Source organism: Vulpes vulpes, chromosome 1, assembly GCF_048418805.1.
Source record: "Vulpes vulpes isolate BD-2025 chromosome 1, VulVul3, whole genome shotgun sequence".
Lineage (NCBI taxonomy): Eukaryota > Metazoa > Chordata > Mammalia > Carnivora > Canidae > Vulpes > Vulpes vulpes.
Genome location: NC_132780.1, coordinates 42,981,511 through 43,003,787, shown reverse-complemented (window position 1 = coordinate 43,003,787; position 22,277 = coordinate 42,981,511). Strand labels below are relative to the sequence as shown.

Below are 22,277 nucleotides of genomic sequence, written 5' to 3'. Positions count from 1 at the left end.
AGCTTCCCAGGGCATCATGACTGCGGGGCAGCAGGGCGGCAAGGATGCAGACCTCACAGGGTGTCAGGACTGCAGGCCTCACAGGGCCACCGGGCTTAAGGGCAAAGGGCGGCAAAGCTTGAAGCCTCCCAGGGCGTCAGGGCTGCAGGGCAGCAAACGTCAAGATGGCACGGAATCTAGGCAGCACAGTGGCAGGGCTTCAAGCCTCCCAGGGCATCATGACTGCGGGGCAGCAGGGCAGCAGGACAGCAGTGCTACAGGCCTGGCAGGGCTACAGGGCTCAGGGTGCAGGGCGGCAAAGCTGCAAGCCTCCCAGGGCTGCAGGGCTACAGTCCTCTCAGAGTGTCAGGGCTGCAGGGCAGCAGGGAGGCAGTGCTCGGGCCTCCAAGGGCGTCAGGGCTGCAGACGACCAAGGAAGGCGGGGATTTAGGGCAGCAGGGCAGGAGGGCTCCAGGCCTCCCAGGGCAACAGGGCTGCAGGCTTCTCAGGGCATCAGGGCTGCAGGCCTCGCAGGGCAGGTGGTTGGCATGGCTGCCGGGCACCAGGGCATCACGACTGCGGGCCAGCAGGGTGGCAGGGCTGCAGGGCTGCAGGGCAGGCCGTCGGGGAAGCAGGCCACTCACCGCCTCTGGGCCTTGGGGGGCCCCTGAGCTCGCCTTCCTCGGCTTCCCCAGGGAAGGGTGGCCACGCACACCCTCGGGGCTGAGTGCTCCGGGCCTGGCCTCTGCAGTCCCAGGCCGCGCCCCTCCCCCACGCTGGCAGTTGCCAGGCTGGTGCTCAACCGCCTCCGCCCCGCCCCGGGAAGGGGGCCCCGCCCACCTCGGGCTGCTGGTGGGTGCGGCCCCAGGCCCCGCCCACTGCCTGCCCCGGGAGGACCCCCCGGAGTGGCGGCTCCCGGAGGTGTTCTAGGGACACATCACAATGGCTGGGCGCAGCGCTCAGCGGCTCAGGTGTGCTGCACCTGGAGAGGAGCCAGGCGCCCCGGAGACCCTGTCCCAGGTCCTGCGCTCCGACCTCGCGACCCCCGGCGCACAGCTGGCCCCCATGGGCAGCCTACTGTGCAGGTTTCTTCGCCCTCCCCGCCGCCGGCCCCTGCCCGGCCGCAGTCGCCCGCTGCTCACTCCTGCCTGGGACACCGCCCATCCTGGCCGCCACCACCCCGCCGTTCCTGCCCCTGCCCCCTGCTCCGGGCGCAGGCCACTCCACCGGGATCGCAGGCCCCTGCCAGCTCGCTGCCACGTGGAGCCCAGGAGGCGGGACCCGCTCCCTCAGGCCGCGTGCCCCCCTCTGGGCCTCCTCCCCGTGGTCAACTGGAGGAACCCTCCGGGTCAACCTGTGCTGGCTGCGCGCAGCTCCCTGGGCTGCGGGCCCTCGAGGACTGTGAGGATCCCTGCTCTGGGGCGCAGGTTCAGGCTCCTGCATTCACTACCTGCACAGGAAGCCAAGGCTGCGGGTCAGGTACCATCCCCTCCCCTCCCCCTTTCCTGCCCACAGGGGATGGAGGAGAAGGTCCCAGAGCACCCCGGAGAACAGACCCAGGCTCTTGGTGGGAGTGGCCGCCCCCAGAGCAGTGGGGGGACACCCTTGACATCTGAGCCCCCGGACACCAGTGGCGTTCTCAGCCTCCACCAAGCCAGCCCTGCAGCTCTGGACCGACGTCTCGGGCCCTCCGGAGAGAGCTCGTGGGACAGCACCCCGATGGCTCCGATGTCCTCCTCTGAAGGCCCTGTTGCCACCTCTTCATGTGGCCCCTTGGGAGATGCCCTCGCGAAGGCCGACAGGGATGCGGCAGTGCTCTGGGGCCCAACCCCATGCCGCCCCTTGCCGCAGGAGACAGGCACAAAGGAGGCGGTGGCTGAAGCCCATCAGCCTGTGCAGAGCACGCGGGGCCCAGCGAGGAAGGACACGCAGGCGGAGAAGCCCTCGGGCATGTCCCCACGGAGCCCTGTGCCACCAGCATCTGCCAGCAGTAGGCAGAACAAGCGGAAAATAGCCCTGCCTCTCTGTCTGCCATTGCCGCCACCACTACCCCTGCTGTGGGATCGAGGGGACCTGCCCCCACCCCCGAAGCTTCCTTGCCTTGCTCTTGACAAGGACCCAGGCACCTTGCCGAACACCGAGCGTCCCAGGAACAAGATCTTGCAGGACAGAGCAAAGATCTTGGCAGACGGCTGGGCCGCTCAGCCTGCCCCTTCCTCCCCGCCACTGGCCTCGCAGACCGCAGGCTCCCCGCCCCTGGCCGCTCACACTGCCCAAGTCCCTGTGCCTCCCACCGACTTGGCTGACCCTTCTGCCGGGCCCCCGATCCTCTCTGTCCCGCCGACTTCCCCAACACACCGTGGTGGTCGGGAACCGGGACATGGAGTTCCTAAATCTCCTCCCCGGGCTGGTCCTGCCCCTTCTCTTCCTCCCCTTACTTCCAGGCCCATTAGGGAAACTCCACATCGCGGAGGTCCCCTTCCACCAGGCAGGGCTACCACACCCACCTCTGACCGCCCCACACCTTCGAACGCCTCAACCTCCTTCCACCCACCCTCCTGCACAAAGGAATCCCCGACCCCTATGTGTGTAGACCCTCCCCCTCTGTTCCTAACAGCCCCGCTTCCAGGCCACTCCACAGACAGCTCCGTCGTTGGAGTCCAGCCTGGCACGTCTCAACCGACTTCTACCATCGCAGCAAAGTCATCTGCTTTGACCTCCAAGCCTATTTCCAATCCTGCTGTCGTGGACATGGACACTACGCCTCCTTCCCGGGCTGTGGTCTTCAGCTCGCCCCCACACTCCAGGATGAGCTGTCCTCCGTTTTCCCGGGGCCATTGCAGTATGAAGCAGAGACGCCCTGCGAAAGGTGCAGCGTCCACCAGTCTACCTACGTCCATGGCCCCCGGCCCCACCCCACTTCCTGGTCAACTCTTCAGCCTCCACAACACCCCTCAGCCCACACATGGGACTCTTGCTGGGAGGCAGCAAACAGCTTTTCTTCCCAGTGCTCCTATCGCCACTGGCTTGCCCAACCTGAGTTCTGGGGCCACCACCACTGCAGTAGGCAGCACCTCTGCAAACCCCAACGCTCACTCTGACCCCGATGCCATGGATACCACATCTCCCTCCTGGGCTGTCATCTTCCAGACCCCCCCTGGGTCCCAGAAGAACCGCTTGCCACTTTACAAGGGGCTTCCTGGTTCTGGCAACACACCACCCAGTAGCAGCACTGCCTTGGCCCATGGCTCTACCACTTTACCTCAAAAGTCAGCCATCATACAGGCCTCCGTTTCGATGCATCCTAACCCAGGAATCGCCCTTCACTCTGACCCCGATGCCATGGATACCACACCTCCCTCCCGGGCTGTCATCTTTCAGTCCCCCCCTGGGTCCCAGAAGAACCACTTGTCATTTTACAAGGCACTTCCCGGTTCTGGCAACACACCACCCAGTAGCAGCACTGCCCTGGCCCAAGGCTCTACCAGTTTCCCTCAAAAGTCAGCCATCATACAGACCCCCGTTTCGATGCATCCTAAGCCAGGAATCGCCCCTCACTCTGACCCTGATGCCATGGATACCACACCTCCCTCCCGGGCTGTCATCTTCCAGAGCCCCCCTGGGTCCCAGAAGAACCACTTGTCATTTTACAAGGCACTTCCCGGTTCTGGCAACACACCACCCAGTAGCAGCACTGCCCTGGCCCAAGGCTCTACCAGTTTCCCTCAAAAGTCAGCCATCATACAGACCCCCGTTACGATGCATCCTAAGGCAGGAATCTCCTCTCAGCCCACAATTGGAGGTCACAATGGGCAACAGCCTAACAATTCCTACCTGAAAGGAAACACAGTTGCCCCAACACAGGCTATCGGCCTGCCCGCTCCTATGACTCAGCCACCCGGAGGGACCACAATGCAATCGGGGTCTGCGGGCTCTCATTTTGACACGACTGGCAACAAGCAGACGGCCTTTGGTAACCAGCCAGGTATTCTCCACTCTCCTCATTCTACCCCGACTTTCTGTGGAGGTACCACTGGGATCCCTACCACTGGGAACAGTAGCTCACCAGGTATAGCTACCAGGACAGGCCCACAGACTGTCGTGGGGCCTGCCCTTGCCAGTGGCTTACCAGTCATGGCTACCATGACAGGCCCACAGATGTTTGTGGGGCTTACAGTCCTCAGTGGATCACCACTCACGGCTACCACTACAGGCCCTCAGACCTTTGTGGGGCCTGCACTCCCCAGTGGGTCACTATTCCTGGCTACCACCACAGGCCCACAGATGATTGTGGGGCCTGTAGTCCTCAGTGGCTCACCACTCACGGCTACCACTACAGGCCCTCAGACCTATGTGGGGCCTACAGTCCCCAGTGGCTTACCAGTCACGACGACCACTGCAGGCCCACAGACCTTTGTGGGGCCTGCTGTCCCTGCTACCAGTACAGGCCCACAGACCTTTGTGGGGCCTGGAGTCCCGAGTGGCTCACCACTCATGGCTACCAGTACAGGCCCACAGACCTTTGTAGGGCCTCCAGTCCCTGCTACCACTACAGGCCCACAGTCTTTTGTGGGGCCTGCAGTCCCGATTGCTTCACCCCTCACAGATACCACCAGAGACCCAGGCACCGGGGGCCCACCTGCCCAGCATGTAAGTGGTGGGAAGGCAGGGAACAACGTCACTCCCAAGACCGGAAGACCTGGAATTCCTGCTTTGTGTCAGCATAATGGGGGCCCACCTGATGCAAACACAGATGAAAACATCATTGTGTCTATGATGGCAGCCCTCTGTATCAGCAAGCGCCCTCAGAACCCTGGGGGCCTACCTGTGTCTAAGGCACCTGGTGCTACCGGGAACAGCACCGTACCTACTGCGACTGGCCATCCTAATGCTCCCCCATTGCTACAGAGCACACAGAACCCCCGCAAGCCACAGCACTGATGGTGCAATGGCGGATACCGCCATGCCTTTTAGAGAGAAATCTCTACTCTTGGAACATGTGGACCTGCCCCTAGTCAGGGCACCCCTCAGACTTTGGTGAGCCAGCACTGTGTGTGCAAGTTCTTGGTCCACTGTTCTGTGCTCTGTGCATGGCTAGGGTACCTTCATAGCCTGTCTAGGAGCCGCCACCAACTGGTTCCGTTCTTTTGTCATGAATCTCAACCTCTACGGAACAGATATTCCCCCACATATTCTGTGTCATAGTAAATGGATTTTGCTGTATCAGAGCCTCAATGGGCTCTTATCTTTCCCAGATTACGTAGATATACTTCTACATCTATAAAACTTTGTTCTTACTAATCTGCCTTTGTTCGTGTGTCTTTTTGTCTCGACAGTAGAGAAAGAATTAACCTATGTGAGTGTGGTGGGTTGAACCAGACTGTGTGCCAAATTCTCTGGGTCTCAGTGACTGGAATGTGGAAGTAGCCACAGGTTCTGGCTGCACGCACAGACCCCTGAAATCTGCATTTTGAGTGTAAGGGATGGGAATCCAGGAGGAAGGAAGGTCCAAAGGAGGGAGAAAAGAGGTGACTCGTCCTTGCCTCCACCCTTTGTGCTTCGCTCTCCTCTCCCCCGACTCTGACCTCAATAGAGGTTGAATAACCCTTGGTGAGTGAAAGGAAACCACCCTATGATTGTAGTTTTTTAAAACTATTTAAATGTTTTCTTGGGTGCCTTCTTAGTTTAGACTTAGGCCAATCTTTCTTACGTGTTCCCACTTCACCCAGAGAAGACAGATTTGAGCCCGGAGAAACAAATGGAAAAAGAGCACATACATGCCTGCTCTGTCTGTGTGTGTTAGAAATTTCAGTTGCTTTAGAATTTATTGTGCTGCTTAAGTGCACTAGAACAGGTCCTTTTCAATAATCAGCCCAGCTCTGATCTAAATCACTAAAATATCAAATCACCTGTGTTACCGTTGTGCCCAGTTCTGGCTGACCCTAAACTTTCCTGGATCTCCACTAGACTTAATAAAGGCAAAATTCCTGACCTTGTGGGTCTTACATTCTAGTTGGAGGGGAGAAAAATACATACGTGTAAATTATCTGCCAGGTTAGTCAGTTCCAACTCCTATGGAAAACAAAGTAGCATATGGAGCATGAGGCTGTAGGCAGAGAGAAGCAGAGCTTTCAATTTTAACAGTGGACAGGATAAGCCTCACCAGAAAGTGGGATTTGACAGGCTGGAGGGAGGTGAATGAATGAAATATCTGAGGGAAAAGCATTGTAAATAATTGGAATAATCGCTGCAAAGACCCATAAGTGGGGTACCGGACACCCTCAGGGAGCAGTTATAAACTAATGGGGGTGGCTGGCATAGGGCCACAGAGGGAGGAAAGAGAAAATGTGGGTTGAATACTCTGCACCATTTATTGGCTGTGCGATGACAAATGGTAGACCAACCTTCAAGAGTCTCCATGAACTCAGTGCCTTCTCCGTGGTCTATTTATGTTGCAAGATTTTGGGAAGGTTAAGATAAGGAAGTAACTTATAACCCATGTTCTTGTTATTCTATAAATAAGGATAGATGCACAGATGATAGGTAGGTAGGTAGGTAGGTAGGTAGGTAGGTAAGTAAGCAGATATACAGATAGAGATAGGATGGAGATAGGGCATATGCATATATATGCATGCTAATGAGCTCCTTAGGCAGTAGTGCTTTCCTTGCCTTCAGCAGGCAATTCAAATAGGAGATCCCATTTTAACAGGAGCATAAAAGTGCCTACTTTTATGAAGTAAACACGTGGAAAAATATGATAACTGAGCTTAAAAATGCACAGCACTGAGCCTAGTGCAACATTTATGAGATCAGCCCTGTAAAAACAAAGAGCACCAGCACACAGAGGCTGCTGGACCCCTCCAGGCACCCTGCTGCCCCATTCATTTACTCTAAGTTGTTTATTACAGTTCCAGAGGATCAAAGCTCCTGCTCCCTGGCTGCAAAGAATTGCCTACCCTTTGTAGTCAGAACTGCCTCTCAGAAGCAGGGTTGAAATCCAGTTTGCTTCTAATAGTCCTGCACCCTCTCTCAGCCCTGTCTGGTAATGTTACCAGGGACAACTTTTAAAAATTCCTACTTCTTGACTTTTTTTTTTTAAGCCTTCAAGCTAAAAGTAATACCCTGAATAATATTTGTTAAATATTTAACAAATATGTGGTAGAGGTAAAGATGATTTTGAATATCATGTTTTGAGGCACTTATGCAGTAGAAGCAATTTCTATATAGACATTTTATTTTTATGAAAATACCTGAGCCTAACAGCAACTTGAATGATAGTGAAATGCAGCCCTTCTTCCTCAAGGCCCCCTCTCCAGAGTCAGTTTCTTGCTACTTTGATGTCACCCCCACAATTCTAAACGTTATGCTTATCCTGCTGTATCATGACATACTCATTTTAGATGTTTTTACCACTCTAACATGATGGAGGAAGATAAATTCCACTCCCACTGTTTTCCCTCCCTCTTCCTTTCCAAACATCATATTCAATTAATTTTGCTGCTCCCTCGTTGTACCTTCATGTAACTGCGCTGGGTTTATTGGTGAAGGCAGTGGTAGCAAAGGGCTAAAAGCTGTGGTTCTGATGATGCACCACTTGAATTAGAATCACAACCTACCTTATGGGGTTGCTTATGATAATGCAAATAGTAACGTATTTGCAGCCTTTAGTGTCTAACACACAGGACAGCTCAAGAAATATTAACAATTATTTATTTCTTGTGTTACTTACTTTCACCCTAATCTCGTGATTTTTCTCTATGCATGAGCCTGTGTGCCATGGCTCCTCTGCCTTGCCTTTCCCCTTGCATAACTAACTCACTTAACTCCCTTTCTATCGATAACATGTTTGCTTTTGTTTGTGCTGTTAGTATTTACATGTTTCCATACAATTGTAGCAAAGTGTTCTGTGTTTTATCCACAGCTTGGCTCTAAGGGCTGAAAACCAACAGCCTGTATTGACCAAGTATTGCTTAGTCCTAGGGAAAATAATGTGGTAGGATTATATTTTCTACTCTGTCAGTATAGCACTCCTACTTGTCTTTACCATTCCTTGTTTAAAATTATGCTCTATTTTAGTTTGCTTGATATTTCATCTACTATTTTCTCATACATTTTTAATAATTTTTAGTAAAATTTGAATTGTTTCCTTCTTTTTTCAATCCTTGCACTGCTCGCTCACTCATTAATTTTATTTTATTTTTTTTGAGATTTATTTATTTGACACAGAGAGAGAACATGGTAGACAGAGGGAAAGGGAGAAGCAGGCTCCCTGCTGAGCAAGGAGCCTGGTTCAGGGCTCAATCCCAGGACCCCAAGATCATGACCTGAACTGAAGGCAGATGATTCATGTACTGAGCCACTCAGGCGACCTAAACTATTTTATTTTCAAACTTAGTGTTTACTTAGCCAGGTCCCTTCCTTTCCTAGAACCCTTCACCCCTCCCTCTTTTCAGTTGGGAAGATACAAGATCAAAGTATAAGAGAAAGGGAGCCAAAGGGGCCATTCAAACTGCTTTTAGGCTAGGCCAGAAATGCTCACTAATCACTAATTATGAAAAATGCATAATTCTGGCCCCACTATCCTAAGTTTGTAGCTCTGTGGGAGAAACAACAGTCTGGATTTCAACCAGCACTCCAGGTAATTATGATGCAAATAGTCCACTTTCTATATTATACCAAATACTGGTTTAGACCTTAAGTGAGAGTTCACCAAAGGCCCCATACATTTTACAAGATTAAACATTTTATATGGCATTTTGGGCTACAACTCCAGTTAGTAATAAGCAGGACATTTTCCCTACATATATTTCTCAAGAACTAAACGGTAGCTTGTGAAAAATTTCAGTGGTTCAGACTCATGTATGCATATCTTTCTTGCCCTAAATATATTCATTTTAAAGATCTAGAAACTACCTGAATGTGCTGTGCCTGCACAGGCCCTTCCTGACCCAATCACTGCTAAGATCCCAGGGTCATGTGATATAACCAGGCTTCCCATCAGCAGTTCACACCTCACCTGAGACAGAGCTGGAAATGTTCTTTTTAGCAGACCTAAGACAGTGTTGTCCTCAGATATCCCTTCCAGATTAGGAAAACTGAGGCTGGCAGAATCAAACAGGTTCTAAGAATTAGAGCCATGATGTGGATCTCCTGATTTTGTCTGAGGCTACAGGTGTGAGGAGGGCAACCAAACAAAACAAGACAAAACCAGGCCTGAAAAACTCTCTCTCTGATGTAGTGTCTTTTTGTTAAATCCATGCTGAACTTGACATCAAAGACTTAGAAGTAGATTTTCATAACGTGGAGGACGAATGAAAGTTTATGCATAAAGAGATGGCAGTGAAGGGCCTTGAGGTAAAGGCTTTAAAACAGAAGTTCAGTTTCTAGTTTTCCATTAGACTAATCAAGGCTGTCTTACAGAAATTTGGAAACACTGGCTACTACCTAAGTTAGCCACATGGACAATCACTCAAAAATATTTTCTGGACAGAAATATCTTTCTGTTCCCCTTAAAAAGACTTATATTGATTTCATCAAATATATATCTCAAAGTTATGACAGGACGTTGAGAAAGTTATATGCTTGAATTTTGCATTTATCATTGTTAACAAACATATTTGTAGTGCTTACACTATGACAAGTACTTAGCAAATATTATTAACTCATTTAATCCTCATAATAGCAACCTATAGGTATTATTCATAATATCCACTTTTGGGGGGAAACCAGAAAGGTTATATAGCTTGTCCAAGTCACACAGTAAGTTGGTAGCAAAACCCAGGATTTAAAACCAGACCATCTAGACTTTAATCACTTTGCTGTGTTACCTTATTATAAACTGTGTTTAGGAAAAGGACTAAGTTGACAAGCATGAACTCAAAGCAGAAGAGAGATATGAGGAAATGAATGAGCACAGAAACTGGAGAGGAGTTAATTTTCAGAAATTGCTGGTAGTAAGACCTAGAAATAATAATCTGGTTGAAATGTTAATTTCAGGTAGCACCTGAATCCATTGAGAGATGCCTTTGTTTTCTTTAAGGTTTAGAAAGACTGGTTGAATGAAGAGTAATGAAAATTGAAAGGGAAATAATGTGACTTGAATGAGGAAAAAGGAACCTTTCTCCTCCAAGTATTAGAAGACGGAGGTTGTGGGGAGAAGAAAGATCTTCCTACCAGGCATCTAGACATTTTTACCAGGATGAACATGAAGAAAAATGATGACCATTGTACTGGTTTTGATGATTCCTCAAAACCAAAGCTTTAGTTTCCAAAAATAAAATACATTCACAGCATCCCTACTGAGCAACAGACATGTTGCTAAGTGCATGTCCAGTCACACATTTTTTTCCAGTCACAGTTCCTATGAAGTATAAGTTCCCTATGGCTGCTGTAACAAATCACCACAAACTTGGTGGCTTAAAACACATTTATTTTCTTACAGGTCTGGAAGTCAGAGGTCTGAAAACATTTTCACTAGGCTGAAATCAGGAGTTGATAGGGCTGTGCTCCCTCCGGAAGCCCTAAAGGAGAATCCATTCCTTGCCTTTTCTAGCTTCTGGTGGCTGCCAGCATTCCTTGGCTTTTGGCCACATCAATCTGATCCCTGCTTCTTTGACACATTGTCTTTGTAGTAAAATCTCCTTCTCCTTTTCTTTTAGAAGAACACTTGGGATTACTTTCAGGGTGCATCAGATAATCCAAAATAATATAAAAGCTCCATCTTCAGATCCTTAGCAATCCCATCTGCAAATCCCTTTTGCCATTTCAGGTAACATTTTGGAGTAGGAGTATTATTCAACCTATAATAAGGCAGTTACTTTACTTTCTAAGATGCAGGAAAAAAGTTTAGGAAGTAATCTGTCCCAAGGCCTTAAGATGTTTCAGAATGGCAATTTTTAAATTCTGGCATCCCGACTTTCAGACGCATTCAACCACTGCTAACCTGTGGTGTTTTGTTTTTAAAGATTTTTTTATTTATTCATTAGAGACATAGAGAGAGCAAGGCAGAGACACAGGCAAAGGGAGAAGCAGGCTCCATGCAGGGTGCTGATGTGGGACTCAATCCCGGGTCTCCAAGATCACACCCTGGGCTGAAGACGGCGCTAAACCGTTGAGCCAACCAGGCTGCCCCCTAACCTGTGTTCTTAACCACTGGGTATGCTTGTTTAAGAGTCACAAGTCTCGGGCAGCCCCGGTGGTGCAGGACCACATTGGATGAAAGTCTATGTCCTGTCTTCTTTTGCACTTTGTTCTCCTGGTGTATTAATGAACGTTGCCTGGAGTAAAAAGAGTTCAGAAAACTGCTATTTAGGCTTACTAAGAGAAAGCATTCTTTGTTCGGTTTGCACTTGGTAATGGAGGGCTTTTTTAACTGAATATGTCACCAAGCAGTGTGACCACTACTTCATATACATGAACAACAAGACAATAAAAACTGTAGAGGCAAAGGTGTAAGGGACTTGTCTAAGGCCATCCTGGAGGGCAGAGAAAGAGCTAGTACCAGCTGTCAGGTGCCCAAAGCTGAATGCATCCTATCCGGTCCTGATTAAGCACCTGTTCAGAGGGATTGTGACTGATCACCCAGCACCTGAGATCTTCTGCCCCAACTTCAAGACTGAAATTAGCTGAGGGATCACAGGTGCTTGTACTAATCACTAATCCATAATTGGCTAACGCCATTGTTTCTGGGAGAGAACTTGGCCTTTTAAAATCCCTTTCTGCTTGAGAAAGAGCAGAGCAGCCTTTGCTTCTCTGGCCATGACCTACTATGCTTTGCAAAGGTGATTTGGCAAGTGCAGCTGCAAACCCATCTCCAATATCACACATCTATGGAAAATTCCAGTCGGGTTCGAGACCCAATCACAGTACATTTTTCTGAGGATCAGTAATGATTTGCTGAGGATCAGTAATGCTCTCTGTATGCTGGCTGACAAGGGCATGATCTCTGTGCTTATTATACTCCATTTGTCAGCTCTACTCCGACATAGTTGTCCGTGGGATTCCTGAGGAATATTTGAGGTACTTAGGCACCATTTCAGGAGCTGCTCCTGCCTGTATCCTCCCATTTCTTAATCAACATTTCCTCGTTGAGACTCTAAATAATCCAACCTCTGTGGGTTAGCAGAGGCATTCCTCCCTACTCTGCTTCATTTGAATCTCTATGCCCCAGAGGGTCTCCATACATGGAATCAGGTATCTTCCATCATCCTTATATTCAGAAGCTGGGGCTACAAGGGCAATTGGCAAGTTCATTAGCCTTTCCATTTCTTTCCCTCTTGATTGTTTAAGAGTGATTTGCTACAGACTGTGTGTTTCAACATTTTGCAAAGCTCAGTGGTGCAGAGACAACAGTGGAATTCTGCCCCAGGAGAAACAGACATTCTGTTAATTGTTCTTTTCTTATAGAACAGAAAACAGATTCATCTATCACAAAGTTACTCAACATTTCTCTAAGTGTATTGCAGAGGCTCGGGATTAGACTGAGGATACACTGCCTTTCCTATTGGAAGATGCTTTGCATTCCATAGCATGAAGTTCGCATGGTGAGAAATGGAGTTTAACCTCCCGACTACTGATTCCTGAGGTTCAAATCCCTTAGATTTCCCATCCTTACACTGCTGTAGAAGAAGGAATGGTTGGCCAAATTCTTGGTCAGATGTTTATAATTCCTAATTTGTCACTTGTAACTTCATTTTTTATTTATTATTTATTTATTTATTTATTTATTTTTATTGGAGTTCAATTTGCCAACATATAGCATAACACCCCGTGCTCATCCCATCAAGTGCCCCCCTCAGTGCCTGTCACCCAGTCACGCCCACCTCCCCTTCCACTACCCCTTGTGTGTTTCTCAGAGTTAGGAGTCTCTCGTGTTTGTCATCCTCACTGATATTTTCACTCATTTTCTCTCCTTTCCCCTTTATTCCCTTTCACTATTTTTTATATTCCCCAAATGAATGAGACCATATAATGTTTGTCCTTCTCCGATTGACTTACTTCACTCAGCATAATACCTTCCAGTCCCATCCACGTCGAAGCAAATGGTGGGTATTTGTCGTTTCTAATGGCTGAGGAATATTCCATTGTATACATAGACCACATCTTCTTTATCCATTCATCTTTCGATGGACACCGAGGCTCCTTCCACAGTTTGGCTATTGTGGACATTGCTGCTAGAAACACTGGGGTGCAGGTGTCCCGGCGCTTCACTGTCTCTGTATGTAACTCTGTTTAGATTACTTTTTGGCATGTAGAATTTTTTAAGTTACACGAAGTCCAATCCACTGTCTGGTTCTTTCTGATATCTCACTTTCATGTTCTGCTTAGGCAAAGACTTTATCATAATAAGAACAGTATTTTAAAAAATAAATAAATAAATAAATAAATAAATAAATAAATAAATAATAAGAACAGTATTTCTCATCCTACCTTACGTTCCTCTATATTATTCTTTTCTTACAATAAAATATTACCAAATGCATACTATACAGGCAGTTTTTGCTCTGCATTGCACACCTCTGCACAAATTTCAGTTACCACTATTTAGTTAAATAATATCGGTCCCAGAGCAACACAATTCACATTTCAGTTACCACCATATATTAAGGGTGAGAAAGAACATGAAGTACAAACTTCATAGCTAATTCCTCAGATCTCAAATTACCATACAGATAACAGATGTGTGTCGTGATCAGCAGTCACTTCCTTCACGGTCGGACAGTGCTTGGTCCCTGTGCACGTTATTCAGTTCACACACAGATACCCAGACAGCAAACATGTCATTCTGCTGCTTCTTTGTCCTCCTCTTGAACATCCACATCACAGATCACAAAACTGGACAATCTTGAGTGGGAGGGAGAGACAACACGTGTCACAAGGGAACAGAAAGCGATTCTTTGGAAGCGCAATTCTCACAGAATATGAAGAAACCGCTACAGAAATAGCTGCCTCGGGGAATGTTAATCTGCAGGCACAGTGAGAGTAAATATGCAACCAAAGCTACTTAGTAAAGGCACAATCAGTCCCTGTGGAAAGGGGTCAGGACAAAAGGATGAAGATGTCCGAGAGTAAACGATGTCAGCCAAAAGCTTCACATTAAAGGAACTTTCAGATATATCTCCCCACATTAAAAGCACAAAGGATAAAATGTCAGAAGTGGATACGAGACTCAGAATGGAGTATGACACTTTGCCAAGGCATGGAAGAGATTCTGGCTCTTTATTGTCAGCTACACGGCAGGAGGAGGGCAAGCACTGTGCAAAATAGCCTTGATAGAAGTCTTTTCTTTTCTCCTTTAAAATTAGACTTTATTTTTTGGAGTGGTTTTAGGTTCATAGCAAAACTTAGCAGAAAGTAGGGAGTTCACATATCTCTTCTGCCCCTATGTAAGCACAGTATCAACTTCCCACACCAGAGTGGCATATTTGTTATAATTGATGAGCCTACATCGAAACATTATTATGGCTCAAGTCGACAGTCATTGGTTCATTCTTGGTGTCCTATATTCTATGAGTTTGGACAGATGTATAATGATATATATCTACCTCTGTAGTCTAGTTTCCCTGTCCCCCAAATCCTCTCTGCTCTGCCTTTTCATCCCTTTCTTGACCCTAATCCCTGGAAAACTATTGACCTTTTTACCTTCTCCATACTTTTATCTATTCTAATATGTCATAGAGTAGAAATCATATAATGTGTAGTCTTTCAGATTGGCTTCTTTGGTTCAGTAGTATGCATTTAAGTTTCTTCCATGTATTTTCATGGCTTGAGAGCCCATTGTATTTTAGCACTGAATAGTATTCCAGTGTCTGGATGTACCACAGATATTCATCCATTTATGCATTGAAGTATACCTTGGTTGGTAACAAGTGTATGCAGCTTTTTATGTGGACTTCTCAACTTCTTTGGGTAAATACCAAGGAGAGCAATTGCTAGGTTGTATGGCAAGAAAATGTTTAGTTTTTCTTGTTTGCTTTTTAATTTTTTTATTTGAGTGTAGTTGACACACAAGATTACATTAGTACCAGGTGTATAACATAGTGTGATTCAACATCTCTATAGATTATGCTGTGCTCACCACAAGTGTGGCTGCCATCTGTCACCATACAACATCATTACAATATCATTGACTGCATTTTCTATGTTCTACCTTTAATTCCTGGCACTTCATTCATTCCATAACTAGAAGCCTATATCTCCCACTCCTCTTCACACATTCTGTCCATCTGCACACCCCCCTTCCCTCTGGCAACCATCAGTTTGTTTTCTGTATTTATAGGATTCTGCTTTTTGTTTGTCCATTTACTCATTTGTTTTAACAGTATGTTTACTTTATATAAAATCACCAAACTATCTTCCAAAGTAGCTGCACCATTTCACACACCAACTAACAATGAACAAGACTTTGTGTTGCTCTACATTGTTGTCAGGAGTCAGCATTTGATGTTGTCAGTGTTCTGGAGGCTGGCCTTTCTAATTGGTGTGGACAACCTTCCTCTGATCACTTATTAGTTTCAGAAGTTTTTGGATATTTTTCTGATTTTTTTTCACATATTAGTCATGTCATCTGCAAAAACGAAGACAGTTTTAGTTTCTCCTTTTCCATCTGTACTCATTTTATTTCCTTTTCTTGGCTCATTGAATTAGCTAGAATTTCTGGTAAATGTTGAAAGGGAGTATTGAGTGGAAACCCCCTATCTTGTTCCTAACCATAGCAGGAAAGATTTTAGTTTCTCACCATTAAATGTGATGTTAGTATAATGCTGGCCTCATAGAATGAGATAGGAAGTATTCCCCCTGCTTTAACCTTCTAAAAGATATTGTGTAGAATTGGTATAATTTCGTCCTTAAATGATAGAGTTAATCAGTAAACACATCTGGGCCTGGTGTTTTCTGTTTTGAGAGTTATTAATTATTGATTCAATTTTAAAAGTAAATATAGGCTTATTCAGACTATCTATTTCTCTTTGTGTGAGTTTTCAGAGATTGTCTTTCCAGGAATTGGCCTGTTTCATCCAGATTCTTCTCAACTGGGTAGGCATAGAGTTGCTCATAGTATTCCTTTGCTATCCTTCTAATGTCCGTGGGATATGCATTGATGATATCCTGTCCTCCATTTCTGATATCAATAGTTTGTCCTCTCTCTCTCTCTCTCTCTCTCTCTCTCTCTCATTAATCTGACTAGAACCTTTTAAATTTTATGTTTTCAAAGAATCAGATTTTGGTTTTGTTGACTTTGTTGATTTTCTGTTTTTATTTTTTTAAAGATTTATTTATTAAAAAAAAGATTTATTTATTTATTCATGAGAGACACAGAGAGAAAGAGACAGAGACATAGGCAGAGGGAGAAGCAGGCTCCCCATAGGGACCCTGATGTGGGACTGGATCCTGGACCCTGGGATCATGCCCTGAGCCAAAAGCAGACGCTCAACTGCTAAGCCACCCAGGTGTCCCAATTTTCTGTTTTTAATTTCTCTGATTTTTACTGTTTCTTTTTTTCTGCTTACTTTGGATTATATTTTATCTTCTTTTCCTAGTTTCTTAAGGTAGAAGTTTAGGCAATTGATTTTAGATATTTCTTCTTTTCTAATTACACATCCAATGCTATAAATTTCCCCCTGTGCTCTGTTTTTGCTGCATCCCACAAGTTTTGATCTGTTCTCATTTTCATTTTGTTCAAAATATTTTAAAAGTTCTCTTGAGATTTTTTTGACTTATGCATTATTTAGAAGTGTGTTGTTTAATCTCCCAAGTATTTGGGGAATTTTCTAGCTATTTATTTGTTCCTGATTCCTCATTTAGTTTCACTGTGGTCTGAGAACAAACATTATGATTTCTGTTGTTTTAAATTTGTCATGTGTTTTAGGACCCAGAACATGATCTGTCTTGGTGTATATTCCACATGAGCCTGAGATATATATTCTACTGTTAAATGAAGCGGTCTATAGATGTTTGTTAAATACATTTGGTTGATGGTGCTGTGGAATTCAGCTATATTTTGATTTTCTGCCTGCTGGATCTATCCATTTATGGTGAAGGGATGTAGAAGTCTCCAGCTATAATCATTAATTCATCTCTTTCTCCTTATATTTTTATCAGTTTTTGTCTCACAAAGTTGGATGTTTTGTTGTTAGGTATATACACATTAAAAATTATGTCTTCTTAAAGAATAGACCCCTTTATTATTACATAATACCTCTCTTTGTACCTGATACTTTTGTCTTGAAGTCTTCTCTGTCTGAAATTAATATAGCTCCTTAACTGATTCATATGAGTATGGTATATTTTTCTCCACCCATTTACTTTTAATCTATATGTATTTTTATATTCAAAGTAGATTTCTTATGGTTAGATCTTGTTTTTTTCACCCTCTTTGATAATCTCCTTCTTTTACTTTATTTTTTTCTAAGATTTTATTTTTTTATTCATGAGACACACACACAGAGAGAGAGAGAGAGAGAGAGAGAGAGGCATAGACACAGGCAGAGGGAGAAGCAGGCTCCATGCAGGCAGCCTGTTGTGGGACTCGATCCCAGGACTCTAGGATCATGTCCTGGGCCGAAGGCAGGCACTAAACTGCTGAGCCACCCAGGTATCCCCAATCTCTTTTTTAAAATAATATATTTAGACTGTTACAATTTAAAGTGGTTATTTATATAATTGGATTAATTTCTAATTAATATCTAACATATTTGTTACTGTTTTGTATTTGTCGCTCTTATTCTTTTTCCTATTTTTGTTTGTCACTCTTTTCCTGCCATTTGTGGTGTCAATTAAGCATTTTACATGATTCAATTTTCTTTCTTTCTTTCTTTCTTTCTTTCTTTCTTTCTTTCTTTCTTTTTTTATTTCCAAACTAATTTATTTCTTAGAGTCCAAAACTTTGTGAGCCCTGGCCCAGAAAGTTCCCCTGGTCCCGATGGAGATCCAAGCTTCTTAAGCCTCAAACTCAAATTCAAAGTACTGTGGGTAAAGTAGTGGATGTGGACATAACCACCTTCACCACCGCTGCTATAGCCCTTGCCATTGGGATGGAAGGCAACGCTGTTGATGGGTCCAAGGTGACCCTTGACTCTTCCAAACTCTTCTTCAAAGGTCAAGTGGAAGAATCTGGCTTCAAACTTGCCAATCCTGGTAGAGGTGGTGGTTACATCCATGGCTTCCTGACCACCACCCAGCACCACATGGTCATAGTTGGGAGAGAGGGCAGCTGAGTTGACTAGATGTTCTGTCCAGAAAGTCTTCTGGTCTTCAAGAGTTTTGGAGTCAAAGAGCTTAGCTGTGTTGTCCTTGGAAGCAGTGACAAACATGGTCATGTCCCTGGATAACCGGATATCATTGATCTGCTGGGAGTGCTCCTTAACATTCACCAGACTTATCCAGACTTGGCGCTATACTGGTTGAGCTCTCTGCCTTCATGACCCACGATGATGCACTCCCCCAGGGGTCCCCAAATAGCACTAGTGGTCTTGGAGTTGTTGCAAGGGATCTTCATGTAGGGCTCATTGTTATCAATTTGGCTTGGATCCCGCAGGTCAAAGAAGCTCACAAAGCACTGGTAGCCCATCTGTTTGTCCGTGGAGAACATGATGATGTTGCCCCCAAAATCAAAGCCACACGTCCTGACAGCTGAATTGGTCTTGAGTAGAGCCAGCTGCTTCCCTGTTTCACAGTCCCAGAGACGACAGCTATTATCAGCTGAGCCAGTTAAGGACATGTTTGGTGGCCCAGTCAGCATCTACACACCACACAGCTCCACTATGGCCCATATAAGTGCCCAGCCTCTCACCATTCACAGAGTACCACATATTGACAATAGGGTCCTTGGCCACCGTGAAGAGGAGGTCTCCCTCACGGTTGTACTTAATCTGCGTAATGGATCGTTCATGGCCCTGCAGCAGGATCGGCTTCATCCTGGCGTTGACTCGAGGGAAGCCTCAACTTTCCATCCTTTAAAAAATCCAGGGACACCTGGGTGGCTCAGTGATAGAGCATTTGCCTTCAGCTCAAGGCATGATCCCAGGGTCCTGGGATAGAGAACCACATCAGGCTCCCCGGAGGGAGCCTCCTTCTTTCTCCCTCTGCTTATTTCTCTGTCTCTCTCTCAATGTCTCTCATGAATAAATAAATAAAATCTTTATTTAAAAAATCCAGATGTGAAGTACTGGATGAAATTAACTGCAGTAAGTAAGCCCTTAGTGACACGATGTTGTGGTGTGGGAGTGGAAGCATTCTAGAGTCCTACCACTAGATTTCAGTCTTGCAGTGAGCTTGTGCCCCTGAGCTATACACTTCACAAATGCCTCTCAGGTTTTGCTCCCACCTGTTGATAGGGACAGAATGGCTGGACAGGGCTGGAGTTGGGCATTTTCCTTCCTCCAGGTCAGTTAGTATCTGACAATACCCCAAGAGGTTAGGTGTCAGGCAAAAACAGCTTCTCTTAAGAACAGGCCATAAGTGTGACTACATGCTTTCGTGTATTTCCAACTTGTGCCTTTTCTCTTCTCCCTGCAGGAACCCTAAGGAGATTTTTCTCTGATCTTCAAAATGACAATCTGGTAGAGGTCCAAGAAGGGAAACTCTTGAAAGTACGGGGCTACCGTGGAATTTTTAACTCACAGACTTTTTTTTTTTTCAATAAGCCTCTAGCAATTTGCCAAATATAATTCAAGTTTTCATACCTCTGTCCTCGTTTCCATGTAGATTTCTGCTCTTGGGTTTCCGCTCCAGTATGTTGTCATTCTCTGTATCTGCCTGTTTACCTCTCCAATTTGTGGACAATGATTTGCCCTGTGATCCCACTCTTCTAATGAATCTAAGAGGAATTGTTGATTTTTCAGTTTGTTCAGCTTTTTACTTGTTAGGACAGAGTTGTGATTTCTAAGCTCTTCACATGCTGGACTGAAAACTGGAAGCATCATGAGATTTTTCCAGTGAAATAAACTGTTAATTCTAAGTATTTCTAATGTTCTAATTACAGTATGTTCACTGAATATAAGGTTTATCATCTTTTAAATTTGTCTATACCTTTATAACCAACAGGAAGAGATTTTCTAATGATTTGTCAGAAAATTTTTAAGGTCATGGAACAGTCATATTTTTCTCATTGATCATTAAGATCACTTTAAACAGATCAGCTTGCATGATCATCTTAGCAGTTCCACAAGTAAGAACAGCCTGTATTTTATTTCTTCTATGTTTTATTTCCCATAGATGCCTGGGTTCCTCTTCTGGCTCAATGATATATATATTGATGTACTGCTACAGCTTATTAGATTTTTAAAACTTTGGAGTGTATTTTGATTTTGGATATGGATATTTCTCTCTCTCTTCCAACTATTATTTTAGTTTTACAAATCTGCTTTATGGTTTGATAATACTTGAAATCATAAATCATACTTGATTACAATGACTTTTTTTCAATATGTCACTGGAATTCATTTGCTGCCATTAATTAGAACCTAAAAGCTGAAAAGAAAGGTACGCTAGTAAACTCTAGTAAACTCTTACTTATTTGATATATTTTCCATGTCTGATTTTTGTATTAGGATTGTTTTAGCTTTCTTTTATTTCTTTTTTTTTTAATTTTTATTTATTTATGATAGTCACACAGAGAGAGAGAGAGAGAGAGAGGCAGAGACATAGGCAGAGGGAGAAGCAGGCTCCATGCACCGGGAGCCCGACGTGGGATTCGATCCTGGGTCTCCAGGATCGCGCCCTGGGCCAAAGGCAGGCGCTAAACCGCTGTGCCACCCAGGGATCCCTCTTTTTTTTTTTTATGAATTGGAAAGCAACCAATGTCTTTCTAAGGTGTAGATCTTTGATTATGCTTTCTAATTTCATAAAGCCGTTTGTATTTTCTACTCAAAATATAAGTCAATAATGGCTTCATATAATTTATTCAATAGTCATCCACTTTGTCTAGATTTTCTTTTTTTTAATATTTTATTTATTTATTCATGAGAGACACAGAAAGAGAGGTAGATACATAGGCAGAGGGAAAAGCAGGTTCCCTGTGGGAAGCTTGATGCAGGACTTGATCCCAGGACCCTAGGATCATGACCTGAGCCAAAGGCAGATGCTCAATCAACCACTGAGCCACCCAGGTGCTCCTATCTAGATTTTCAAATGTGTTGGTATAAATTTAGCATGGTACTCTTTTGTAATTAAAAAAAGAAAATCTCTGCTTTATGGCTAATCACATCTCTATCACATTTGCCAAATATTGCTTATTTTAATGGTCTTTTTAAGAAACAAGTGTTTGGTTTTATTTGTCAAGGTTACAGCTTTTCTTCTCCATTTTGGCTTTTCTGTTTATTAATTTTGTCCTTTTACTCTTTTGGATTTACCTTGTTCTTTTTCTATGTCCACTGTCCAATTCCTTTGAGAGCCATTTTCAACAACTCAACCAGGTCTTCCAGCTGTGTCATAGCCACTTCATCATATGCCATTAAAACTTAATCTCGTACACTGGGTGAAGACTCAGCAGCCTTATTTTGCTTTCAAAATTGTTCTATGGCCTTAGACTCTTCTCCTGAATTAGCACTATCATCAGGGAAAATTCTAGTGGGCCTTCATACTGCTTATAAACCTTGCCTTTCCTCCAGTTTCATAATGAAAGACAAAATATTTCTACTCTTTTTGTTGTTGTTGTTGCTGTTGATCAAAAACTTAGCAAGTCTATTCAAATCCAGAAAAAATAAGCAAGTCTTCATACACAGGCTTACTTGAAATGTCATAATTTAAACTATATATAACCTTGAACAATTGTCCTTTCAAAATCCCCATAATCTCCCTTTCTAGGTATTCAAAGTTTTCTATTCCTACAATATCTTTTAATGGTCATTTTGTGTCCTACAGTCTTCCTCCTGCTTCTGGGTATACAGCTAGCTGACCCCTGAAAAACCACAGGTTTGAACTGTTCAGGTCCACTTATATGTGAATATTTTACTGTTTGAACTGTTCAGGTCCACTTATATGTGAATATTTTACAGTACCATACTATAAGTGTAGTTTCTCTTTCTTATGATTTTCCTAATAGAATTTTCTTTTCTCTAGCTTACTTTGTTTTAAGAATACAGTATATAATCCATATAACCTATATAACCTACAAGATATATATTAATTGACTGTTTAGGTTATCAGTAAGGCTTCTCTAGTCAACAGTAGGCTATTAACAGTTAGGTTTTGGGGGAGTTGAAGTTATACATGGATTTTTGACTGCACAGAGCATTGGGGTCCCCTAACCCCTGCACTGTTCAAGGTCAACTGCATATTCAAAGGAAACATAATTATTACTT

General features: G+C 44.8%; 1 protein-coding gene and 1 pseudogene across 1 annotated transcript; one reads left to right on the top strand and one right to left on the bottom strand.

Moving 5' to 3' along the window:
• Positions 1–921: 921 nt before the first annotated feature.
• On the top strand, positions 922–4,920 carry LOC140597804 (nuclear pore-associated protein 1-like). The gene has a single exon (XM_072747778.1). It carries the CDS (start codon positions 922–924, stop codon positions 4,918–4,920), a length of 3,999 nt encoding a protein of 1,332 aa, XP_072603879.1.
• Positions 4,921–17,820: 12,900 nt separating this feature from the next.
• On the bottom strand, positions 17,821–18,907 carry LOC112922037 (eukaryotic translation initiation factor 3 subunit I pseudogene; annotated as a pseudogene).
• Positions 18,908–22,277: the final 3,370 nt, after the last annotated feature.